This window comes from Ornithodoros turicata, chromosome 2, assembly GCF_037126465.1.
Source record: "Ornithodoros turicata isolate Travis chromosome 2, ASM3712646v1, whole genome shotgun sequence".
Lineage (NCBI taxonomy): Eukaryota > Metazoa > Arthropoda > Arachnida > Ixodida > Argasidae > Ornithodoros > Ornithodoros turicata.
In genome coordinates this window covers 70,379,301-70,404,749 of record NC_088202.1, presented here as the reverse complement: position 1 = coordinate 70,404,749, position 25,449 = coordinate 70,379,301, and the positions used below count along the sequence as shown (strand labels likewise).

Below are 25,449 nucleotides of genomic sequence, written 5' to 3'. Positions count from 1 at the left end.
GGAACCCGAGAGGTCTGCCTGCCTGATTAGGCGGCATACCCGCCTCGGCGTCTGTCTGCATCAGTACGACTCAACTCCACCGACGGCTCAAAAAAAAAAAAAAAAAAAAAAAAAAAAAAATGGGGCAAGCAACCGTCACACAGCAAACGGTTCCTCGTGGAGCTGTCTCTCCGTAGCAGAGTGGATGTTTCCTCTGCGGCGTTGAAAGCGCAGGGCCGCACAAAGGAACACTGGCACAAATTAACGCGAGCCAGATTTACCCTCGTCAATAATTCATCCGCATCATTCATTAAATGGGCTCCCGCAGAGTTACCTTCCAAGCTTGGTCTCCGAACCTTCGAGCCCAAAAAGCGTGGCAGATGTTTCCGGCAGCCGCTCGCCATTACGGTCTCAGGTAGCGTGGCGACACCGGGGACTGGGGGACGACAGGTGTGCTCTTCTCTCCTAGTTCCTCCTTACCGGACCACGTGATCACTCAGGTACTCTGCATCACGTGACACGGCCTTCGTGTGCGAGAAAGAGAGAGAGAGAGAGAGGGACACCGGCGGAGAAGAGTGAAGAGTGCTCCCCCATCCACCCCGCCGAGAGGTGTTTTTTGTTCGGCGTTCAACACGGAGAGCTTACCTGACCGTTGACCACCATTCCTGGGTTGGAACCGTGTTTTCTGAGACAACCCAACGGACACTTTTTTGAAATGGCGCGCTTACTCTACTTCTTGGCTCTTCTCTCATTTGGTGAGTACGAGAGCTTATGTCGCGATCAAGTTTGACTGGTGCTCGCTGTTATGCACGCATGTGTGTTTCTTGTAAGGTAAAGCTCGGAACGGAAACACGAGCGAAGCCCCACCTTAGCTTGTCTTTGTGCGTGTGTCGTGCGTGCAGACAAAGACAGTTGTGGCGCATTTTGAATCTAACCGTCTCCATGCGACCGTTTTTTCGTTCAATGACGAGCGGTGTTCGCTGAATCGAAGCCGGTGGAAACAGGTGGCTCCACGTAGAGGGCTTCTTACGTGAACGTGTGTCACGATCGTAAACAATGTGCAAGGTGTGATCGCTCGTGATGCGTTTTCATGTCGATGAACCGAGGCTAATCCCGCTATATTGGTTGTCCCAGATAGGTGACGGGTCGGTACAACGAATTAAGTACGTTGTTCGAAATAACGGTGAAGGCTTGATGAGGAGAGGGGTGTGGTGTCACGCTGTCTTCCTGAGTGGTCTTTCATGGTGAGCCACGATGAGTAATCACGTACGGCATGCAGGAATGCGTCAGATTCGGTTGTACTGAGAAGTTAGTCGAGACGAGCTCCAATCTTGCGGCTTTCAATCTTGCTGGCTGCCTTTGTTGATTCGATTTGTTAGTTGTCTACATCGTCCCTTTTGTGCGAGTCAGTGTGTTTGTGATGGGTTTAGAGTATTTTATACCGGAGAACAGTTCGATTTATGCACTACAGACAGGACAGTGCCACTTATTGAAGATAATTTTCCTTCAAGTACTACCTCGTTTAAATAGTTGCTCATTCGTCTTATGGAAATGATTCTCTTTTTCTTATGCGAGTGAGTGTAGCTTTCTTGTGCGCGTACAGGAGATGTGACCGGCAGGCAGAGCACTCGGCGATAACAGACTACCAACAAACTTGCAGGAGATGTGATCTACACGTTGAGTGGCTTTGCGAAAATTGGATGTGTACACCAGGCGGAAATATATCGCTTAGTTTCTTGTCCTCGGTACACCACAACCAGGCCCAGACTTTCGTAGCATCGTGTGTTGAAAGAGTAAAGCAAAGTATACTTGCTATTATATACTATGCTATACGTAATATACTTGCGTGAAATACTTGGAATATGCCGGAAACACTACAATGTGGGTAACACTGGTTAATGGAAACAAGAAAGGAGAGAGAAAAAAAAAGAGGGGGAAAAAGTTACGTTGACTTGATGGATTTTAGAGTTCAATCAAGAAAATTAAATTTGTCGCGACTGAGACCGATCAAAGTAATCGTAAGTCCTGGCAAAAGTTCGCAAAGATAAATGCCGTTAACACCGTGGTTCCCAGGCAAGTATATTCCTAAATATAATTTCGTGATACGTAACGTGAAAAATGTAACACCTTGTATGTTTTTTCGCTTGCGAGGGAGTATCAATTTGGCCGAGAACTTGTCGGAGCACATTGAAAATTAGTGACATCCCAGTCCGCAAAAACACAAAAGCAATCTGTTTTCGAAATTTTTAATGTACAGACAGCAGCAGAGCCGCCATGTAAACAAGTGTAAGCCGATAATGAAAAATGTGGGCTACATCGCAGTTGCGAACTTTGTGACTTTCAAGTATTTCATGCAGGCATCTAGCAGGGGCTGATTTAAAGGTCTGTCGTGTGTGTGTGTGTGTGTGTGTGGGGGGGGGGGGGGTCTTAAGGAAATTTAGTGCTTTGCGGTACAGCATCATCCAGGAGATAGGGTCTTTACATAGGAAACACAGCCGTATGGGGGGGGGGGGCGGTCGCCCGCCCCCCATTAAAACCGCCCCTGGCATCTAGTGAAGCTGTAGAAAACGACAATACGATCACTCTCTCCGGATTTCAAGTTTTTCGGCAAACGATGTCAATATATTTTCTTGTTTATTTAAAATAAAAGTTTCGTGCCTGCCTTCTGTGACGTCACTGTGGATAGACGGTGGGTGTCACTGAAAACAAGAACCGTGACGTCGTTACACTGACGTGAATTTGTTAAAAGGGCTGCGACACTTCATCCCTTGGATTGTGCCCTTGTCGAGCGGCTGTTCTGCTGCTTTCAGACAATTCCCGACATTGTCACCTGAAATTGACATAATAAAAATTGGTTGATTGGTCCTGACAATTACTCCCCCAAATGCATGCGAAACACAACTACTCGCGCCTATGTGAACCTGCATTCGAATTTTTACTGCAGATAGTGAAATAGCGAAACCCGCCAGTGAGGCGCGCGAGAGAGGGGTCACGTGCTTTTAACTACCAATGGGAATGGCATAGCTTGCGCTCCTCTGACGTCAGAGCATGACGCGGGCAGACGTTCAAGGGTGTTTACATCTCGTAAAAAAGAAAAAGAAAAGGGAGAGAAAACTATTTTTCTCCATCGAAACTCTGGCGTGCAGTACAATGCGTGATGAATGTAAGGAACCACATGTATTAGAATGTTACGACCCCTTTAATGGTTACAAGAAAGGTTCAGTTACGTGTTTAGAGTGCTGACCTCGCCACAGGTACGACGCACACATATTCTCTCGCACGTACTATTTTATTTGGTTCAGCATAAATGGACAACAGTACGTACGTACTGACAGATACGAGTGCGCGAAAGAAAGAACTGCACACAGCACGATACACAGGTACGGTATCCACGCACGACGGCCATAACCAGGCCCAGCACATTTTCCCGAGCACGGGCTGTGCTGTGGAGCGTGCTACACCATGCAACAACTGAATACCAGCTGTGTAAATTTCGCTCCGTGCCCCTAAAACACTGCCGCCGACGTGCGGTATCGTGCAGCTTGGGCAGACACGAAGATAATGTTCTGCACAAAGCCTACTGACGTCCGCATGCTTTTCTCAACGTATTGTGTCTGTAAACGATAGCCTTTTCCATGCAATGACTGGAAACGGAAGCTGCTTTTTTAAGTTGCGATTGCAGTGTAGCGTCTCAGGCTGTTTCTACCACTTTTTTCTTCTAGTTTTACCGTGTACACATTGTTTGGGGACGTACATCTGCTGAGGACGAGGGAGCGTACACCATTTGCGTAACAATGATACCTTGTCTGATGTCAATGATTTTGAGAGCTTGTCTGTGTTGTCGTTTTTTGTCCCCCAGTCTCGTCTTTTTAAGTTAAGAATGATGTCAACGTCACCACCGCCACCTTAAGTATTAACACACTGCGTATTATGATGTGCTCTTTCTTTCATTTTTTTTTCGGGTGGCGTACAACCCCTTCCTTTTTTTTTCGACCTCCTTCATTTTCAACAACCAGAACGCATAACTTCTGTGTTTATCGCGCGAGCGACTTTCCGGTCTCGCTTTTCTTTCAAAGTAATGAACGTGCGAATTGCATGTGCGTTGATTGTCACATTGTAGCTCACCAGAGTCACATGAAAGCCTGCGGCCGTCATTGCAAGTAACTGCAAGTGACGACGGAATGACTGCGCCGTGGCTGGCACTGAGCGTGATGCGCGGTGAAGCTGTACTCTTCGAGCGTGTCTACGGTGATCCTTCACATGAATCAGGCCGTGGACGAACCTTATGCCACACTGTTAAAACAGAACTTCACCACATAACACACTCCTAGCCAACCATCATTCCGAATGATATCATTCTGTGCAGTGATTTGGTGAAAATGGGAGGAGGCGCCTATCTGGGACAGATTATCTTGTCCCAGATAGGCGCCGCCCCCCTGTTTTGAACAAATCATGACACGGAATGATATCATTCGGTATGATGGTTGGCTAGAAGCGTGCTATGTCGTGAAGTTCTGTTTTAACAGTGCAGTCTGGCATGAAATGCGCTCTCATTAGGGTTTTCGGTATTTACCAAAATACACAAATAAGCGTTTGCCGGCAAAGTCTTTACGCGTCGATGAAAATAATTATACGCCGATAATAAGCAGACTGAGCACTTCAAATTACTTGTTGCGTAAAAGTACCTGTTGTTAGATACAGCTCCTGCACTCTCAATGCTATACTTGCATCAAGCGCTCATATGTAGAGCCAGCATCTTCGAACTTCACATTATTGCAACAAACGAGCGATGTCATCAGAATCGCATAACGCACGTGTACCTGGCAATTTATTACGTCAAGCTCAGATGTTCAGTTGGTACTGTAAACAAAAGCGCAGAAACCGACACTGAAGATTTTTGTTTAGATTTAATTGATATCAGCTTTCGCGTGGAGGACCACGCTTCTTCAGGTACAAAGTGGAGTGGTGGCGTTGTCTATACTTATGCGTGTCACCACTCCACTTTGTACCCGAAGAAGCGTGGTCCTCCACGCCAAAGCTTGTATCAATTAAACCTAAACAAAAATCTTCAGTGTCGGATTCTGCACTTTTGTTTATGTGATCTACAGGACTTGACTCCCCTCTTCGTATACGCTTGTTGGTACTGTAACGAAAATAACGCAAATAAAATGTTGCGTACTGTGTTGTGCGCAGTAGACGCGGTAGAGTCACAAAATAAGCTTATTTAGTGACTCCAGTGCGCAGGAAACGCGTCCTTTCACGAGTTTTCACAGAGCGTCTTCACGTTCCGCCCAAAACCGCTGATTCGTGGCGCGCGAAACAACCGCCGATTTTTGGCACCGAGTTTCTGAAAAATCAAACACCGCAAAGGTATGCAGGTATCCATCGCTTCAACATGCACCGTAGTCAATACCTGCTGAAACTTTTCGGTGAAGCTTTGTTTCAAATAACTGTGACAAGCAGATGAGGCTGAATGCTGTCACTTGGAGACTGTGTAATGCATATCTGATCAATGCCACGTTCAATGCTCATGCTCTTTGTATAGACCGTTTACAGCAGCCAGTTGGTTCGTGCGCTAATAGATGGCGCCACAGTAGCCACGCCATTGCTTGCCTTCTGCGAGTGCCTGTGTGCCTTTGCCTATGTGAGTGCTTAATTCCGACCTTTTTTCCCGCTGTGCTACAGTTGTGTGCAAAATCTGGAAAAGCAGAGCAAAGACTAGTTCCGTGATTGAGTGTAGAAACTGTGACAGAGATCTGATCGTGTGGGACGAAGCTGTTTGTTAAATTCATGAGCCGTCGCTATACAAAGACTGCCCGCGTTCGAGGCCTTTTGCAATGCACGGGTTTCCACAAAGAGAGAAAAACAAGCTGATTCGACAACGGTAGGTATGGAATCTTCAGAGGAAGGATTTCAAACCGGGAAAGTCAGCGAGGGTAAGTAATGCAGCCCTCAAAGTGGCGCAGCATTTCTGTGTGAGCCCCAAACTCTGCTGTAGGCGTTGGCTGCTGCTTGTGAGAATAAACTTCCCCCATAGTAGCAGGGGTCACGTTCCTTGCAGTTGAACGGTTCCGTGGACATGCCTTGTCAGTGCACGAAGCACTCGTGAGCCCCTTGTTTGTCGCCTCTACAACCTTGATGAGCAGTGTACAAATGCTGCTCAGATCCGATTTACATGTGCATGTTGCCGCCAAAGTGGGCAGGAAGCGAGTCTTTGTACTACACGTTCTGCTCACTGTTTGTGTCGAACTGGTGTCGGCATTTAAAATCCACGCACCATCGATGCACTGGCACAGTACTACTACACAGACATGGCCGCTGTCAAACAGCTTCGTTCCCTTTGCAAATTCTCTGTAGTTCAGCGCTGGCTTTCCGTCTCCTTCTAGCTCGTTGATCATGTGGTTGTATAATCTGAAATCAACAATAAAAGTATGCTACATCATAACGACAACATAACAGCCCTTACATGCGTATAGTTGTACCGCAACTCGTGCGATAAACAGCAAGAAATGACGATCCTACGATATTACATTATAAACGTACCCACAACGTTGCGTATGCGCAACAAAAGAAGAGAGAGAGAGAAAAAAAAAAAAAAAAAAGAAACGCCGAATTATGTAGTAACTCGAGCATAGTGGGGCCGATCATATAGGACGCACGACTACAGAAATATTACTCTAAATCAAGCAAATGCAACTTAAATTATATAAAAAGCGCACTCACCTGACCGCTGAAGCTTCGGCCAAAGCTTCGTGTCATCCTTCCATCCGGAATTCATTGCAAAAAGTTTAAAATCGGGGAAAGCGTCTCTGGGTTACACCGCCGTACTACGTGCGCCGTGCCAACAGGCAGCCGAAGAGAAGGCAAGCAGTGGCGCGCAAGATCACGTGCGCTAAGATGGCGGCGCCCAGATAACTCTGCTGTAAACGGTCTTATAGTCCTCCTGGTGGTCTCCCGACGGACGCATGCACGGGCATAATGAAAGGGTACGAATGCGAGAACAGGCACCATTCGTGTCGTCAGAGCTTGCGATCAGGGGTGTCTACACACCCCTCGTCACAGGGGGCCGAGCGGAAGTTCCGAGCATTAGCACGTTAATAACGTTTTCTATATACAAAAAGAAGAAAAAGAACGCGCAGAACGACACCTGCTACACGTGGTGTAGAATAGCACCAGATATGTTGCACAGTTTCAATACAGGGCATTCGATTAATTAGACAATAGTTACTCTTTCAATATGAGTAGGGTTCCGAGTTTTCGGTTTTTATTTATGGGCGGATTCGGCGTATGTTTTTTGGTGTTTATCGATTTTCACGAAATCGGCGTTTTTGGATGTTTTACCTGGCGTGTACACGATTTACCCGACAGTTATCGGCGAATAGAAATCACAATGTAATATTTCCGCACGCACGCTCATTCAACATGGCGGTGGTCGCTGCGGTGGCTTTCTACGGACATTTCACACACACACACACACACACACACGCACACACACACACACACACACAAATGAAATTGGGAGTAGATTTACATATTGTATATTGATATTGATATATATATTGATACATTTCTGTGTGGTTTTCTGATCTGCATCACCAACTTGCTGGCCACGTACAGCAATTTATCTCTGTCATGTCCTGGAATGTCCCTCTGTATTCGGTGTTTTTCGATTAAAACCGAATGAGCGAAAATTTACCCGGCGCATGTTTTTCGGTGTTTTTCGACTAAAACCGAAAACGCGGAACCCTAAATATGAGTAACAGAAGTACACATCTTGGCGTTTGAAATGCGTTCTGTGTCAGATGGGTAGTAAAGGCACCACTGAGTACGTTTACGAGAAGTAACAGCTCTTCCGCGCTAAAAGGAACACAAAATAAAAGTGATTTGCACGCACTGAAAATTCGTGAAACTTAACTCGTGCGAGTCCTGAAAAGATCCAGACCGCTTACCCGATCTCAATACACGAAAGAGGGGCAAGGCCTCCGCTCCTCAGCTCAAGGACAGGGTGCCCTATGGCCCAGCCTTGCGACCTGAACACAACACATACACTAACATGAGGCTAACAGGAGAAAAAAATCTAGATTTTACGCTTTAATCTAAGTCATGACGCACATGTTAGCACATCACGATGACGATCGATGTACTGCATTGAAAACACCAGTAACCTTCGGCAGCGAAAGAGTTCCAAACATTCTTCTATCACATGATACGGGTAATATAGCCGGCTGGCCGCTTTGGAAACCCGACCGGCCCCTAACAAGCGTTTCCACTCGGTCCTGGGGCAGGCAGTTCAAAGAACAGCTCTCTCTTCCGATCCCCGCTGTGTTGGTGGTCCTTCTACAATTGAACCGTGGCTTTCGCACTTATGGTGAGGCGACGCCCATGCGGCGGCCGGCCTTCAGTCGCCGTGGACTATGAAGTTTTCATTATTATTTGCGTTCAACCTGCATCGAGCTTTCGAGCGTTGTACCATCACGGATCTATTTGCCGCCATTTGACGCGGTTCAACGTGTTTCCATTGCGGGTGGCAGGCATCACATGGACAAGCGAGGGAATCGTGCTTCTTTTGCTGGGTATTCCCTCGGATTCGATATTTGGAAGTGCTTAGTGTCCGCTACGGCGCTTAGTATGTCGTGAAGTCTGGTCCAATGTATGGCTGAATGCGGAAGGGAAAACCTGTTTGCATAAGCTCTATGTAGCACATGTTTCGATACGCATCGGCTTAGTGAACGATGCGGCGTCTTATCTTTCGTTAGGCTTTATCGGTTAAAATTGTGCCATGGCGGGGTGAAGGATCTTATTGAAGCCAGACTCCTATTTCTGCCGTTCTTTGTTCCTCATCACTAATATTTATTTGTAGCTGATTCTGGTTGAAAAAGAAAGACGGGTTGATGCTCATCTGACGGCTCGTACGATTTTAGTTTGTGCTGTTTTCTTTCTCTCTCCTATGATACACGGCAGGTAGATATTGTTTTGGGTTTTTGCCTCTAATTGCAGATGTTTTGAGAACAACGGCAGTCCTGCTCAGCGGCTGTCATAAGTGAAAAACATGGCATAACACCACTCAAGGCGTTTGTCCACGTTACAGAAACGACGCACTAAAATAAATATTTGTTATAGTTGAATTGAAGCACGTTCGTGTGACGATGCGCCCTCTTAGCTTACCCTCAGGCCTCAGTACAAAAAGAAGAAAAAGGAATGGCGGTGGCTCATTGCGAGGTCACAGTCCTGCATTCCTTTGACGGTGGAAACATATCCACCAATGAACACACCAAAGCAAGATATCTCAGGGCCATACTACCTCGAAATCTGTAGCGATGTTGGTCGTGGGGACATGTGTATCACTGCCTGCACGCGCCAATTTAATTCACTTTGGAGGTGCCCCCATTGGGGACCACGTACTCCGTACAGCAGTCTTTTCATTAACTTTAATCTTCTTTCTACCCGTTATTATTTTTTCTTTCTCTGATCCGTCGGATTCCACGAATTGCTGTTGGAACCACAGAGGTTGGAATAGATTGCGCCAGTTCCTTTGTGGGAGTAGCAGAATTCGTCAGTGACGAATTCAAATAATCTTCCGTTTTTTTCTATAATCAAACTCAAAGATTGCGCCATACCGTTCTGTAGCACAAATGATTCTCCGTGCTGCCGACATGCAATTTGTAGCATACATTGCGAGTCAGTACGGAAAGAGAGACGCGCATTTCCCGTGGTTATTGGGTTCCGAAGCAAAAACGAGAACCAAGCAGATTCGCCGGATGCATAACTAAAATTGCGACACCGGAAGCCACAAGGCGGGAGCTTCGGTTTCCTCGACAGAATGCATGCATATATTTAGGGTGCAATGCAATGACATGCCTCTTTTTTCTTGTGTCCCCGCGCCATATGGTAATGGATCTTCAGACTAACGAATATCTCACTTCTCACGCTTTTGCGGCACGCATCGGTGTCTACGAAACGTTACGGACTAACCATTGCCAAGCTAAATGTTCCTTTACGTTACGTACTTGTATGTTAGAGTACGTTAGCACGTTTCTGTCTCCGGTAAGCTGATACAAAGAAGCGCTTCAGACGGCCCGCAACAGGTTGGCACGTTGAGTAGACGTGCGATACGTGGGGGCATGAGACTGAGAGTTATAGGGGCACTAAAATGCAAAACTAACTCGCTCTCAAATGAAAGTCCGTGTTTCAATAAGTACACTTCAAACAAAATTAGTCCACACAGCGCTACCGTTTTGAAGAAAAACGCAATGAAATCAGATCCTTCTTTGGCGGCAACGAATGGGATCCCCAAAGGAGGCAAAGATTGGCGGCGTCCAATGAGACAGCAGGAGAAGCGCTCGCATACCTATCGTGCGCGTGTGGATTTGGAACGGGTTCGAGCGTAGTGTTCCGTATATTCGCGCCATGATGCGCACTGCTGCATTTTTCAATAGCGATTCACTGAATTGTAGCGCACAGTAACTGTTCTGGCGAACGTTCTACTGACAACATTTGCCTTCACGTCCCTCGGACAGCGACGCCAGTCCGCTCCGCAACGCGCACATATTTTTTCACCGCGACTGCTCCATGGCGTGGCACGCGCAGCATGGACTAAAAACACCGATGCACGAGCTGAAGCGTCGTTCACTGCTTAGCGCCGAAGCAGGAAAGAGTCTGGTACGATTTTCATTGTAGCTATTGTAGCTTCGTAACGGAATCAAAGTTTTGAATGACGATAACAAGTACGAAATTCTCATAGCGTGTGACGTAATTTGAAGGCAACTTGTTTTAGCATTTTAGTGCCCCTTTAACTCGTTTTCGAATTTCGGGACAGTTTTCTATGAAGTCAACCCAGCACGCACGATTCCTTCCATTGGCAGCATGCCGGCGCGTGACTGTCAGCTCGCTCGGTTCTCAAATACAGAGGGGGAGAGAGATCGCGCCCTACTATCCTATCTCGTGGTACGTGATCCATGTGTGGTCGACGTACTGTCAGGGACACTTCTAACTTTCTACTCGTTTCCGTGGTCTCGCTCCGATAAGCGCCACGCTAGCGGGCAAGGCCGCAAACAATAAGTGGACTCCTCCGGAGGGGGCCGGGTGCCGACAAGGTATCGCATTGCCGCACGAAGGCCTTAGAAAAAACGTGTAAAAAAAACGTAACAAAAGGAAAGCAGACGTTGAGAGGGAATTATATCACTATCTTAATCTGTTGTCACGTGCCGTGCCCTGTTTTGCAAGGAGCAAGAAGATCGCGGTTTGTTACCGCGTCTGCTTTCTCTTGTTACTTTTTCTTTATTGTTTTTTAATCGGTCCTTCCAACGCCTTCGTGCGGCAATGCGATAGCTTGTCGGCACCCGGCCACCCCCTGACGAGTCCACTTTTTTGTTTGCGAGCTTGGCCGCTAGCGTGACGCTTATCGGAGCGAGGCCACGGAAACGAGTAGAAAGTTAGAAGTGTCCCTGACAGTACGTGTCAAATGAACTTGCAAACATAGAAACAAGACGAGAGTTAGAACTGTGAGAGCAAGATGAAGCATGTCTGCTTTATCTACGACATCATGCGAATGTGGTTGCAGTAATTGTAAGATGTGACCCCAAGCAGCACAATGTACTGAAAGTCGAGTGCAATAGGGGCGGCCGGTATGTGTCTTATCAACGTTCTTTAGTTTCACGAGTCTGTTCAGGGCCTTCCACCTACCCGTCCACCCCTATTGCACTCGACTTTCAGTACATTGTGCTGCTTGGGACACTTTTATACAGGGTGTCCCAACGAAAGAGGGCCAGGGGCTAAAAAAGAAAACGGAGTGCTTTACACAAATGCAACCAACTGTACGTGCTTGGCAGTTGTGTGCTCTATAAAAAAAAAAAAAAGATTATCGCCCCTTGTCAATTAATTAGCGGTAATTAATTTTCCAACTTTTTAATCATCGGTTTTAGCTCTCAGATGTCAATGAGGAGGTTGTAGTAGATGTCGAAAGAGACACAATTGAAGTGGTTCGAGGTCGCTATGGCTTGTGGTTTCGTTTTTTCCCGAGCTTAAAAGTCCGGCAATCCGGCACCCGCGCGCGACGATTCCAGCGCCCTCCAGCGAACATTGACTTTGATATTAGCACTTGGAGACCATCCTTGGGCCACTTCACACAAGAGGAAGATATTTCACCTGTTTCACGGCACACCTATCAGAGTGCACTGCAACCGTCGCACGCGGGTGCCGAATTATGGGAAGCGCTCTGTGGTGCGCGCGGCTTTAGAAACCAATTTTTAAACCCAGGAAAAAACTAAACCACAAGCCATAGCAACCTCGAACGATTTCAGTTGCGTCTTTTTTCGACATGTATTACAACTTCCTCATTGACATCTGAGAGCTAAAACCGATAATTAAAACGTTGGAAAATTAATTACCGCTAATTAATTGACAAGGGCGATGAAAAATATATTTTTGGATAGACCACACAACAGCCAAGCACGTACAGTTGGTTCCATTTGTGTAGATCACTCTGTTTTTTCATTAGCCCCTGGCCCTTTTTCGGTGGGACACCCTGTAGAACGATATCAATAAAAATATCTGGATCTACCGGAGGAGGCCCGGGCGCAACGCCCCTTATCCCCCTTCACAAACAGAGGTCGGGCAGGGTGTCGGGGATTCCGTATTGTGACGTTAAGGGGGGGGGGGGGAAGTCGTATACAGAGAGAAAAGGGGGGGGGGTCTGCCTGCTGCTCCATTGTGACATTGTGAGGCAAATTTTTACAGGATTTTCATGTTCACTCGCATGAAGTACGTTAATCTTGAGTGGCAGATGGGTGAGCTGTGGGATATTTTCCCTTCGATTCTGGACTCACTATACAATGGCCTTGTAATAGTTTGGCAATGAGTGTGCATACATGCCTTGTTGCTTCTTATTTTTGATGTTGCTATTTAAAAAAATTTGCTTTAGCTGATTTTCAGTTACATAGCCGACATTGCATTCCTCACACTGCTGCCAGTAGAAGGCTTGACGCGTCATAAGCCTGTGACAAGAACAGTGGGCTTCTAAAGACTCATCCACTACAAGCAAACCCCCCCCCCTTCGAGCCCCCCCCCCCCCCGCCACACACACACACACACCACACAACTAGACATTCTGTAACAAAAAGGAAAAGGCTGTTATGCAGTTCTGAGCTCAAAATTCTCTCCATTCTCGTTTTATTGTCCAACTTAGCTCCTGCAACCTACCGTCCGGCACCCCGTCTTGCGAAGGTGCCCGGGGCGACTGCCCCCACCCCCGCCACCATCGGAATGGCCCTGACTGCAAGATTATCACTGAGTAGATACGAATGTGCTCCAATCATCACCAGTTTCACGTTCTTTTTTTCTTTTTTTTTGCATTTTACATCTTAGTGGAAACAGTACATAAGTGGTGATCCGTAATGAGATGAGGGATGAGGATAATGTAATGAGCAAGGGCTTGCCACAATGTATTTGTTGTTGCATTTCTCTGTTCCCGTGGTTTCCTGTTTCGGAGGAGAGGAAAAATGTATAGTTAAAAGCACCTTTCTTTTCGAGAGTGAAAAATGTTCCAGTGTATGTTGTAACATAATGGTGAACTGCTTTGCAGGTGTGTGCCAACAGAATCCAACCATTTCTTTCATCAGCAAAGAGAGAGTGGTCAACATCGGAGACACCGTTGACCTCGAATGCTCCGTCCTGTACGCTGCTGAATATCCTGTAATTACATACTTATATGCTCTCACTGCTTTTTCACGGTCAATGTATGTACAGTGTAAAAGTGTAGTTGCAGTACAGCACCAGCACTGTGGTGTACACTGCAAACGAACATGCAGCATTTCAAGTAACCACACAGCTAAGTAGGTAACTTTCTGTAGCCTGCCATAGTTTAGTCGTTATCTTTGAGCAGGAGTAACTTTCTTGGAGACTATCTGCTTTTACTATGTGATTATGAAATTGCATGTCATGGAAAATCAATTGGATTGTTCTGTGGTAAATGAAGAGACAATTACACATTACAGGATCCTACACAATAACTAACTATTAAAGCAAAACTTTGTTTACATTAATAGAAAACATTTAGAAATGGGCTCCTGTTCCTCGCAGGTGATATGGGTGAAGCTGAACCATGTGGACCCTTCGAACAATCTCTTCATCTCTACAGGGAGTAACGTCATTGTTCCGGACCAGAGGTTTTCCATACGTCACGATGGAGCCAGTACTACTTACGTCCTACAAATCACTAAGCTGCAGGAGACAGACTCTGGTCTCTACCAGTGCCAAGTAGTGATTGGACCCACTAGTAAGGTGTCATCAGATGTATGGGTTCATGTCAGAAGTAAGTCAAATTTGATATCAATATTAAAGCTCAATGTATGGGGGGAGGGGGGAATGAGAAAGAATCGCTACACATCCTTTTGTGTGCAGAAGGCACATTCTTAGTAAATTTCCTCACGTTATTGACATGTCCCTTGCAGTGCATGCAGACCTGAGGCCTTAAATGGTGGAAACATTCGTCCGCAGGATTCAAACGATGTTCAACATCCATGTGTAGACATTAGTTGTTGTTTTTGTTTCTGCATTCATACAACTACCACTGATGATATTTCCACACCTGATCCAACTATTTTGAAAATAAGGGTAGGGAATACTATGGAATGCGGAAAAGAGAATTTGGTTGTGGCACCACTACCATTTCTTGTTTGGAAAACAAGAGCAACACTATTCGCCTCTCCAGCAGGCTGCTCGCGACCTAGCGGACCCCAGCAGAAACACTCAATGAATGATAGTAACAGCAGACGACAGGTACATTTCGCGCTGACCCGAAACTGCCGCGACTTCCCTTCGTGTGCGACGGACTGTCCCGGCTTACAGAGCTCAAACAGCAACAGAACTGCTCAATTTCGCAGTGGAAAACTACTGCGGAGAAGAATATTCAATGTCGGGAAGAGGAAGATGAAAAAGATACTATCAAAGGAGCGGCGTGAACGAAAACAATGAAGACAGCAGGAAACCACGCGCGAGTTATGTTATTTGGACAATTTTTGAAACGTGCCTCGTGGAAGAAGGCATGAAGCAGGGCGATTTGTTCATCGGCAATCATTCTTTTCTGCGCCATCTTGAAGACGACGCGAGCGCCTCTATAGGTAGTTGGAGAGGCGAATAGTGGTCAACTCCCTGCACAACATAATGCAAAGGGAATGCGAATGGTCATCTGCTTTCTGCAGTGTTGCTTAAACCATGTAGCACAATTTGTGCCCAACCACCACACAGATCCACTGATGTATTCAAGTCTTCTGCTATATGTACACTCATGATGCAATGGTACGACCATTATTATGTGCAAAACATAGAAGTCGCCTACCCTACAAGTTTTCAGAAATATTTGCATAACCAATATTTTATGATGCAAAGTTTGGTTTCAAGCTTCATGCTAGCTCTTGATATGCTTCTCAATACTGAGAAGACCACGAACAGGACTAAGGGAGGACAAAGATGCTAAAAGCGAGCAACATCTAGAATGTAAAGCTAGCTGTTCCTGATGACTTCTTTCTGTGTTCTAAACTGTTGCATCACGTAAGGTATATACAGCAGAACCTTCGAATTTCCTGGCATACATGCAACTAAATTTGTAGAACTAGCATTATTTATGCGGCTGCACAGAGGACAGGTGATAAGGGGCAAAGGGCTTATGAACCTGTGATTCCACCTGGGAATTTCAAGTTAGCATGCTCAGTCCATCCGGAAATATGAGCAGCACATCCAAGAACAGTACACAACATACTACATTATACATGCACTACAGTCGGCTGGCATGCAACTCTGTCTCTGCTATGTCTGTGGCATTGTGTTCATTTGATGTGTTTGCTGCTACAAATGCATACCTGCCAAGTCTCCCTGTTTATCCGGGAGACTCCTGGGTTTGGACAGTTTTGAATGATTGTACAATATAGAGAAACAAATCTCCCCGCAAACGGAGTTTCTCCGTGTACCTCTCCAAACACCTGCTTTTGGTCTGCCACACAAGACGTAAGCGTCAATCTAGTATCAGCCCGATTGCTATCGGCATCGCCGTCGCTTTCTGGAGCGTTTCTAGTTTACTCGCGACGAGGGTAGGCTGTGCTGCCTTGCATATCATGGATCATGGCTCCGTGTAAGCGAAAGAAGTATCCAAGTGTTTCTGAAGTAGTACACAACTGAATTGGGATGTGTAATCGAGTCCAGGAAAAAAACACCATGTGTTCTGCAACGTTTCTGGCTGTGACATCGGCATTTCGCGTGGAGGGAGGACTGATGTTGCTACCCAAGCAACAAACAAAGGTTGGGCCAAACTTGGCAATAGTTAGGCTGGCCTACCTGGTCTTGACTGGTATGTCACCAGCCAACAAGCTTGTTTCTTAATACGGATCTGTACCCTGGCCAATGACTTGCCAAGCACTGGCCAATCTACATTGTGCCAAAGCTTGTGCCAAGATACAGACCAAAGCACTGTGACGTAGCACATATTCAGACGGAATTGTCTCGCGGCGTAAGGTAACGATTTATCATTCTTTGTTTGTTGCTCGTGTTTCCCACAACCGACAGTGAGCACAGCATTTTAAAAATAGAGAGGGAGAAGCATAAAAGCTCGCAAGATGCCCAAGACCACTAGGACCAAACAGCTCATAAAGAAGAGCAATTGCATTTCTTTCCTGAGGAAGAACGGATACTATACATAGGTAGTCTCGCGAGTTTCCACAAATTTGAGAGTCCTGTTTTGCCTGTTAGTCAAAATGAAGGGTGAGGTGTCTAATTTGATGCGTGCACAAACAACACTGAAATTATCAACGTTCTGACTAGTAATCTTTTTTTACATGTGAGGGAGTGTGGGTGTTTACCTTTGTTTGGTGACACGCAGATAAAGGGCAGGTTCTCTGATAGCAGGGAACGGGAAATCTGGGAAGCTTTTTTGATAGCGGAGGGGGGTGACAAGTGCGTCAGCAGCGCTTCCATTGGGTTGACAACGAAGGAAAGGGAATTCGTGAGCCCTTTTAAGGAACGGTGTTGTTGAAAAATAAATGTTGTTAGTGCGCTAACTGTGTGTCCGTTGTCCTCGTGTTTTTAGCGCTTTTATTCTGCCATGTTCTGACTAGACTCACTAAATAGGGGTACAGAGTATCGCATTCCTTTTCCGCGCCAGAGCCGCCGTTCGGTGTCCGCGATTGGGCCAATCGTGTCACATGGTTTCTCTTTCCAAGAAGTCGCCGTCCATGTTGAGTCACCTCCTTCCAAAACCGGTTTCCTGAGTTGTGAACTTGTGAGCTGACTCTCGGCTGCATGTTGTTCTCCACCGGGGAAGGGTGAGATTGGAGTCCCATTGCTAGGCGACGCATCTGCGCCTGACTCAAGATGGCAGGCTCGCTCGCCGGCGTGGCTCAGTGTCGCTACTCTGCTCCCTATTTAGTGACTAGTTCTGACGTATTACGCCAACTACCCAAGGGTAAAAACAATGTCGGCAAAATACCGGACTGACGTATGCTTCCTGTGCTGCCTAAAAGTGGTTGGGTCGTGCTTGCAAAATGAAGTTCAGCCAAGCTTGAGGACTGACGTTGGCCTTACACGGCCAAACTTAATACTGCCAACCTTGGGCCATTGTAGCAGACTGACCTATAAGACATGGGGCAAACATAGGGCCAGTGTAGAAACAAGTCCGGGCAGTAGCCATCCCTTAGTCAGCTAGATGGCGGCCCACCAATTAACAACAACAATGGGCCAACTACGGACCACTTGTAACAAGGAGCATGGCTCATTGTTATGCAGTACTCTGATCTGCAGTATCGGAGCAGTGTTGTACCATGCAGCTTCTGGTGCCATGCTATTGCATTCCCTCGGTGTCAATCATAGTGGCATACGGTTGCTACATGAGGGGAAAAAAAACCCCGCTGTGGCTGTCACAAAACTGAGTCACCATTGCTAATCACTGGAAGTTGTTCACAAGTAAGGCAGGTTAGACGACACTTGTGTTGCTAGATGCAGTACGCACCAGAGCGTAGGACTGCAGCTAATTTCTGCCACCTGGGGTTCTTTAGCGTGTAACCAAAACCACAGACACAGGGTGCCCGAAGGCCCACATACTGCTACTGTCCCTAACCGGGGTCGAACCCGCGATCTCGAGCTCAGCAAGCTAGCACGCTACAGACTGATTTACCGAGGGCGATCGAAGGTGACCTTCGTCTCATCCAGAAATAATTTTGCAAGCGGAAGAAATTTACTCAGATACGTTGAATTCGGAGAACTAGAAAGATACAGCGTCTTTTCATCCTTTTTTGTTTTGAGTAGCAGCTGTGTTGTTTTCGAGTTTGTTTGCAGTGCAGGGCCGACATTGGCCTGCCTTTATTATGCCAAACTCTCAATAGCACACCCACAACATGTTGCACGACATTCTCGGCACAACGTCATTCGCCAACCACCATTGTGAGTGACATTATACCGACGTTGGTCCAAGGTGCAGTAGCCGACCAAAAACTGACCACTGGCCGATGGTCGGCAGTTTCCACTTGGGTACTTGTAGTTTAACAAGTACTTAGTTAAAGTTCAGTCACATATGACCTAGGTAATGCTTGTTATTCTATACATACCGCACAGCAATGCTGAGTGTGAGGGACAGTTCAGCATCGTGAAGGAATCCAGAACACATTTTCGTGCCCCCATGTACTTTTGACAAAGTGTCACGGACCTTGTGACAGCCAGACTTACCTAACGGCTTTTTGAAGAGGGCAAAGCTGGCTGCTGCAAAACTTTTGCAGTATGTAATAAGTTGTGCCTGATGAACTGCTGGTGTCCCAACAAACATCCCCCCCACGCTTCAGTTTTGAAACCTCCCTATATAACTCTGTTTTCCCCAAGTTGGCAGGTCTGCAACTGCGGATTCCTACACAACGAGCATTTTCTATTTTGCTGCTTGAAAAAATGGGTACCGTAGAGCCCAGTTATTATTACTCCGCTTTTAGTAAAAATCAAGTTATTGTAAAAGCAAATCCTGACTGAATTGCTATACCCTCTATGACTCAACGCTGTTCTTATACAGTAAACTGTGAGGGCACAAGATACTGGTTGTAAAAAGTATTCGTGATGCTCGCAAGCACGACAGGTATCTGAACGGTGCTCAGCTTCAGGAATTCGCCATTGGCATCTTAATTCAATGTTATGTGACCACCCTGATAGGAGTAGGAGGAAGCTTGAGTGGTGATGCAGTTACTACTTCTAGCCATCCTGCCCCCTTGGGATAGAATTTTTTGTTGCTGGTAACAAAATTAAATCATTTTGTGTGTGTGTGTGTGTGTGTGTGTGTGTGCATAGAGCTGACTTTCGTAGAGCACAGCTGACCTTCATCGAAAACAAAAAATACAAGTGTTACAAAACTGCCACAGCACAGAGGTTTTCTAGTATGATTGATTTTTTTATGATTAGTTTTTATTCTTGGCCCAGTAAACCTTTCATGCATTTTTATTGCCGTTTTTGTACATTATGTAATGGTCTTTCAGATAACTCCTGATATAGTAAAACTAAGGCCTGGGCCTGCTTGCACGAACGTTGAGGAGATTCCTCAGTTGTCCTCACTAGCTTTGGCAGTGCTTTACGCACGAGCAGCATTGAGGACTGTAGCAATTGCCAGAAGCACTAACAAAGGCACATAGGACACCACTGAGGGATCTTCTCAATGTTTGTGCAACATTGAGATGCCTTGGGTCCCAACCGGTTTACTAGAAGAGTTCTACTATACCAATGTCCCTAAAAACTGACATGCGTCTTCGGAATGCTTAATCAAGGTGTTTTGCATTCTATGGTCCTTGATGCAATTACATACAAATATTTTTATTGCTTTCAAAACCTGACAGCACATAGACATGGAAGTGTGCATTCACCATTTATATATTAATTTTGTTTTTGCAGTACCCCCAATCATATCCGACAACAGCACAAGGTCAGCAATTGTGAGCACCGGAGCAAATGTTTCTCTGGAATGTTATGCTGGCGGTTATCCTACACCTAAAGTCTCTTGGAGGAGAGAGAACAATGATCTCTTGCCAACTGGTGGAGCAGTGTACATCGGTAATATCCTCAACATCTTCAACGTCACAAAGGATGACCGTGGAACCTATTACTGCATTGCGGACAATGGTGTTGGCAAGGGGGCAAGGCGGAATGTTGGAATTGAGGTTGAATGTAAGTTTCTCAGATATATTACTTTCCTTATAAGTTTAAGTAAGTAGAAGTCTGCATAGCACCAGTGCCTGTTTTTGAAATCTTTCCTTGAACTTGAACAAATTAGAATGGGACAGGATCAAGCTTCATCTCCATCTCTTGACCCTTTTGAGTCCAGGTTGTGGGAGCTCAGCTTCCACAACCCTGGGGCGTCAGCCCGTCCGCTCCGCAAGCAAAGGAAAACTCAGCACAACCAACTTGGAACACGGAAGGTTTCATGTACCTTATAAGTTATAACAAGACTCAAAGAACGACTCTGCAAAACAGGGAAAAAACAGCAATCAGCCTGACAGAACACAGCACAGCCGGTGCCGGGATTCGATTCCGTGTCACCTCCCAGTCTCGCTGTGGAAGGCGATCTGCCTAACCACTAAGCCATGGCCTTTCTGGTCTGCATGGCCTTTCACTCCGCCCCAGAGGTTGTATCCGCCTAGTGACGAATGGTGTACCAGGTCCGGGGCTCGGGCACCAGGCGGGAACTAAAACACTAAAACTTGAAAAATACAAAAACACGGATAACAAAAGCAACAACTACCTCCAAAGAAAAAGAAAAAAAGGATATCCCGGCATAACTGGAAGAAAACAGCGCAAGAAGACGAGGACAGAGGGACACGATACAAGTGCCGTTCCAGCTAGCCCAGCTCTACACCATTGTCAGGATACCCTAGCCCAAAAAGTAAAGAGAGACACCGCGGCGGTATCATACGAAACAAACAATAAACTTGCCGACTATGCAACAAAAGAAAAACCATGCTACGTGTTACCTGCCACAAAACAGACAGGCCCAGGCCCCAAACCTTGGGTGCCAGTTGTGGGAGCTCAGCTCCCACAGTGTGCACCACCTATAACAACTTTTCAATTGAATATGATAACTGTAGGGGGATATCCAGTGGGATTGGTATTAGTCACTCTGAAGCACATTGTTCATCAGCATTTTTCCGCTTTGTTGCAAGAAGTTCAAACACTGCTTTAGCAATGAGTAAAACAATGATTTTGAAGAGTGCTTCCTAATGCTCTATATTCACTCCAGCATGGGCTTTCAGTGAGAACAGTGCAACAGAACCCTTGTATACCTGATGGAGAGATACGAGAGATGCGTGGTTCAAATCCCACCGCTGTCTGGCTTTTCCGATAACTGCCATACCTACTTCAACTGCCCTTGTATACAGGTTCATAATCCTAAAATGTTATAGGAAAGCACTGCTGTTGAGGTCCCACTGCATTGCATAAACACTTCTTCATGCAATTTGAATGTCTGTTCAGTGAAAAGATTAGTCTTATCTCTTGCTCTTCAAAAGCCTAGAGTACGTAGCTTTTTGTATGGAGGCAGGCACTACACGAATAAAATTGCGGTCATAAGCCCGTGGTGCTCAAATGTATGCTGCAATTTTCATAGAGATAGTCACAACAATTTCACAGGATATATCTAGGGGCTGACTTTTTCAGATGAAATGCCTTTCCCGGATTTGGGAGGTAGAAATCGGGTGCTATTTTTTTCAATCTGCAATTCAGGATGAAATCAGGTGCAACCGATACATTCGCGTGTTATCGGGATATTATTATTTGCTTCCCGTCGAGCAAGCCGCCCGCAGTTGAAGTGCATATATTGGTGAAACATACATGTACTTTATTTATATTGACCAGCACCACATGTTGTAGCATCAAATGTGTTTGCATACTTTATTGTTGCAGTCTAATATTTACGTCACCCATTCATTCAAACTGGCACTAAATAGTGCACATAATACGTAGTACTATAACACAATACGTGATTGGAAATCGAGAAGAAATAGGTTAACTCGAATTGGTCCTAAACTGATTCAGGAGGGAATAAATGGGAGAAGTTGGATTTAATTTAATTCAATTTCATTTGTTAAATCCCAAGGGCCCTATAAGAGCATTACATGGGAGAGAGGCACAGGAGGCCAATTTTTAAATTATGTGTTTGCGCTGCGAAACAACTGTGGCTATGAACGGTAAAGAAACAAGGGAAAGGGTGCAGGCTAGCTGGTAGCGCTGAGAACCTACGTGTGTTGTCCTTCTGTGTCCGTGTCTCTCGGTCTTCTTCATGGCTATGAACAGTGTACAGATGGAGACAGGACAGCAGGAAGGAGTGGGGACAGGGGGCTGGTTAGTACACGTCCTGGGCCGACATTCGTCTGGAAAGTCTACGGAAAACCGAGGGAAAACCTCAGACAGCACAGTCGGTGGTAGGATTCGAACCCACGAAGCACGACCTTGGCAACCACCACCGAGCGGGATGCCTTAACCCGCTCGGCCATGCCGCTGGTATTAACTTGTCACAAAAGAGAAAAACGCGAGAGAACAGTAACAAGAAACATATAACAAGAGATTCGAGAAGAAGATAACGAGCTAATAAACGAGAAAGAAAAAAAAATGTTACAACACAGCCCAACGTTATAATAACATGTTCGATAAAGTATTATGAAAATCAGGGTTTAACCTGAGAAAGTCAGACACTACGTATATCTCTGCTTCATTTCCTTTGCAGTTGCTCCTGTGATAACCCTAGATCAGCCACGGTATGGACAGGCTTTGCAGAACCCAATGGACCTTCGATGCCACATAGAAGCATTTCCTTCTCCCTCTATCATCTGGATGAAAGACGGCTACCAGCTCAACGACAACCAATACTACCAAATAGCCATCACTTTAAATGCCAATGAGTTCACTGATTCCACCCTACGAGTCATATCCATTGAAAAGAGGCAGTATGGAAATTACACCTGCAAAGGCATCAACAAGCTCGGATCAACTGAGAAAATCATCGAGCTTTATGGTGAGTTTGACGGTTTGCATTGAAAATTTTGTTATGGCTATGGATACTGGTACACAAAAATTGTATGGCATACATGCCGTTGGGGATTGCATCATTATGTGCCTTTCCAACAGGTGGTTTGCTCCCACTTTGTAATACCTTCGTTCTGATGGGCAGCTATGCTATCACACAGAGTGTAGAATGCTTATCACCAATTGTGAGAGTATAGACTGTGAACACAGTAGCGTAGATATTTAGTTACAAAGAATGACATCACTAAGCTTTTACGAGGGCATGCTTCTACAAAACACCATGCTATTGTGTGATACACGTATAACTGTGGCAGAGTAACCAACAAAAACGAGCTGGTCCACGCTTTTTTGCATCCACATTCAGTCTTCCATTAGTATGGTAGTCGAGGACGACCTTTGGCTAAGCCGTTAGTACGTTGCCTCAGGTTGGCCGCCTCACATGATAACAACGTGAAATTAGGTACCACATCGTACAATGTCTAACACAATTTTCTTTATATGTACCTATCACTATGGCTTGTTTTGTCTTATAACTGTTTCTTTCTGTTCATTCTTACATTTTCATTGTTTCTTCTTATCTACTTGCTTTACAGAAACTGTGAATGTCATCTGCCCACCAGCCTGTGACAGGTCCTACTCATCAGGCAGTACGAACCTGCAGAGGAACTTCACACCTGCATTACTGCTCATTGCTCTTCCACTTATGATCTCTACAAAACTAGGATATAGTTCATGAATATCTCATTTTCACATTGTGTAAAATCAGCGAGTGATCAGATTTTATAGGGCATGTCGCCACAGTGTGAGGTAGTGTGTGAGAACTTTCAGTGATTTGTCATTGTGCTGCAAAGCACTAGCAGGAAAAACAGCATTTCGATAATCTTGTAAGCTAAGAGTCATGTGCAACCTAAGAATGACACGTTTGAGCCCCATCCTACCCTTGTACCTATTGGCAGCAATAGCTACCTGCATCACTCTATGTCATGACTAGTAGCCTGCCAACACAGACACTACAGAAGCTCCATAAGATGCACCTGATGGCGCAGCAGCATGATTTGTCAGGCGGAGTAATTTTGTCAGGGTTGACGGACTACACTTGGTGCCGTTCTTACGTTGAACACGGTATAGAGTGACCGAATGAACTTTCACAGAACAGAAGTACAGCGTATTTGACGATGACAAATGAAGGTGACATATTTCTTCATGTACAGCACCACAGAGATAATGGCGAAGGTGAAGCAATGCAAAGATTGTTTGTGGTATTGTTTAATTTTCAGAATAATTTTGGTATTTGTGTTTTGTTAACGTTGTATTATAAAGTGGCATGCATTAAGAGCAACCAAGTCTGCAGTCACATGCAGGTGATGCCATTGCAGGTGATGTCCATAGCGTGTGTACGTACTATCATAGTGTCTCACGGAAGGAGAGATCTTCAGCTTCCTTTTATTAAGCAGGCACAGTGTGAAGACAGAAAAAAAACGTGTAGCTTAAATAGCTTAAATGTTTAGCTATGTTTAGTCATGCTACAGCACAGCATGAACCTGGCACACTGCCATATTGGAATTGTGTGGACAGTTACTGCCAGGTTGTTTCCTTGTGCCCGCCGAGCGCACAAACTAAAGATCTACACAGATAACGCATGTGTCAGCCACACTTACATAGATTAACTTTCAGCACGGTGTGCTTGCTTGAGTTGCAAGGATGAACAATACAGTACGTGGTTCTTGCACTCATATTCCTGTTTTTTTTTTTTTTTATGTGCAGCACTGACAATAATAAATGAAATACTAAAGTGTAACAAAGTGAGGCCCATACTGCTTTTTCTGGTGCAACATATATCAAGGTCCGTCCAGTTCTCCAAACTCATAGGTGACAGTTTTTGGCACTTTTACCCATTTGGGAAAGCCAACTCACTTTCATAGTCCATGTAAATATTTTTTACCGAGGACCTTTTTGAGAAATTTGTTGCCAGTCAGTTCTAACCCATAGCATAATCTGAGTCATGCATTTGTATATGTCATGTCATAATTCATCATACTGTGTGCATTCCATTTGGAACCATCTGGAGCGATACTTAGGGTAGCTTTGGCTGTGTAGCAGGTATATGCAGCCTGATATGTCAAGCAAAGTGAACAATGTGTGACCATATCTCTCTATTTTTATATCTTAAGTGCAAAACTGTTTCTGAATGTCATGCTCACACCTAGACAATAAATATTATTGGTACAACAAATATGCATGTGTTGCATTGCCATTTGTCTTGACCAGAACAAGAGAACAGGCCCAAGCATATTAAGACAGCTTCAGTATATATACGCCACTTGTTCAGGCACCTCATGGTCATGCCTGTCTTTACTGTAACCCTGCCACCATCTTGCCTTCCACATATCCATCTGTCGCTTTGATACATTCTTACCACGGCCACCTGAAGTTTGAAAATTAACA

General features: G+C 45.5%; 1 protein-coding gene across 1 annotated transcript; it reads left to right on the top strand.

The window, feature by feature from the left end:
- Positions 1-177: 177 nt before the first annotated feature.
- On the top strand, positions 178-25,231 carry LOC135385544 (lachesin-like). The gene is made up of 6 exons (XM_064614912.1): positions 178-734; positions 13,559-13,668; positions 14,056-14,287; positions 19,882-20,154; positions 22,706-22,993; positions 23,598-25,231. Exons 1-6 carry the CDS (start codon positions 695-697, stop codon positions 23,738-23,740), a joined length of 1,086 nt encoding a protein of 361 aa, XP_064470982.1. The 5' UTR covers positions 178-694; the 3' UTR covers positions 23,741-25,231.
- The last annotated feature ends 218 nt before the right edge of the window (positions 25,232-25,449 follow it).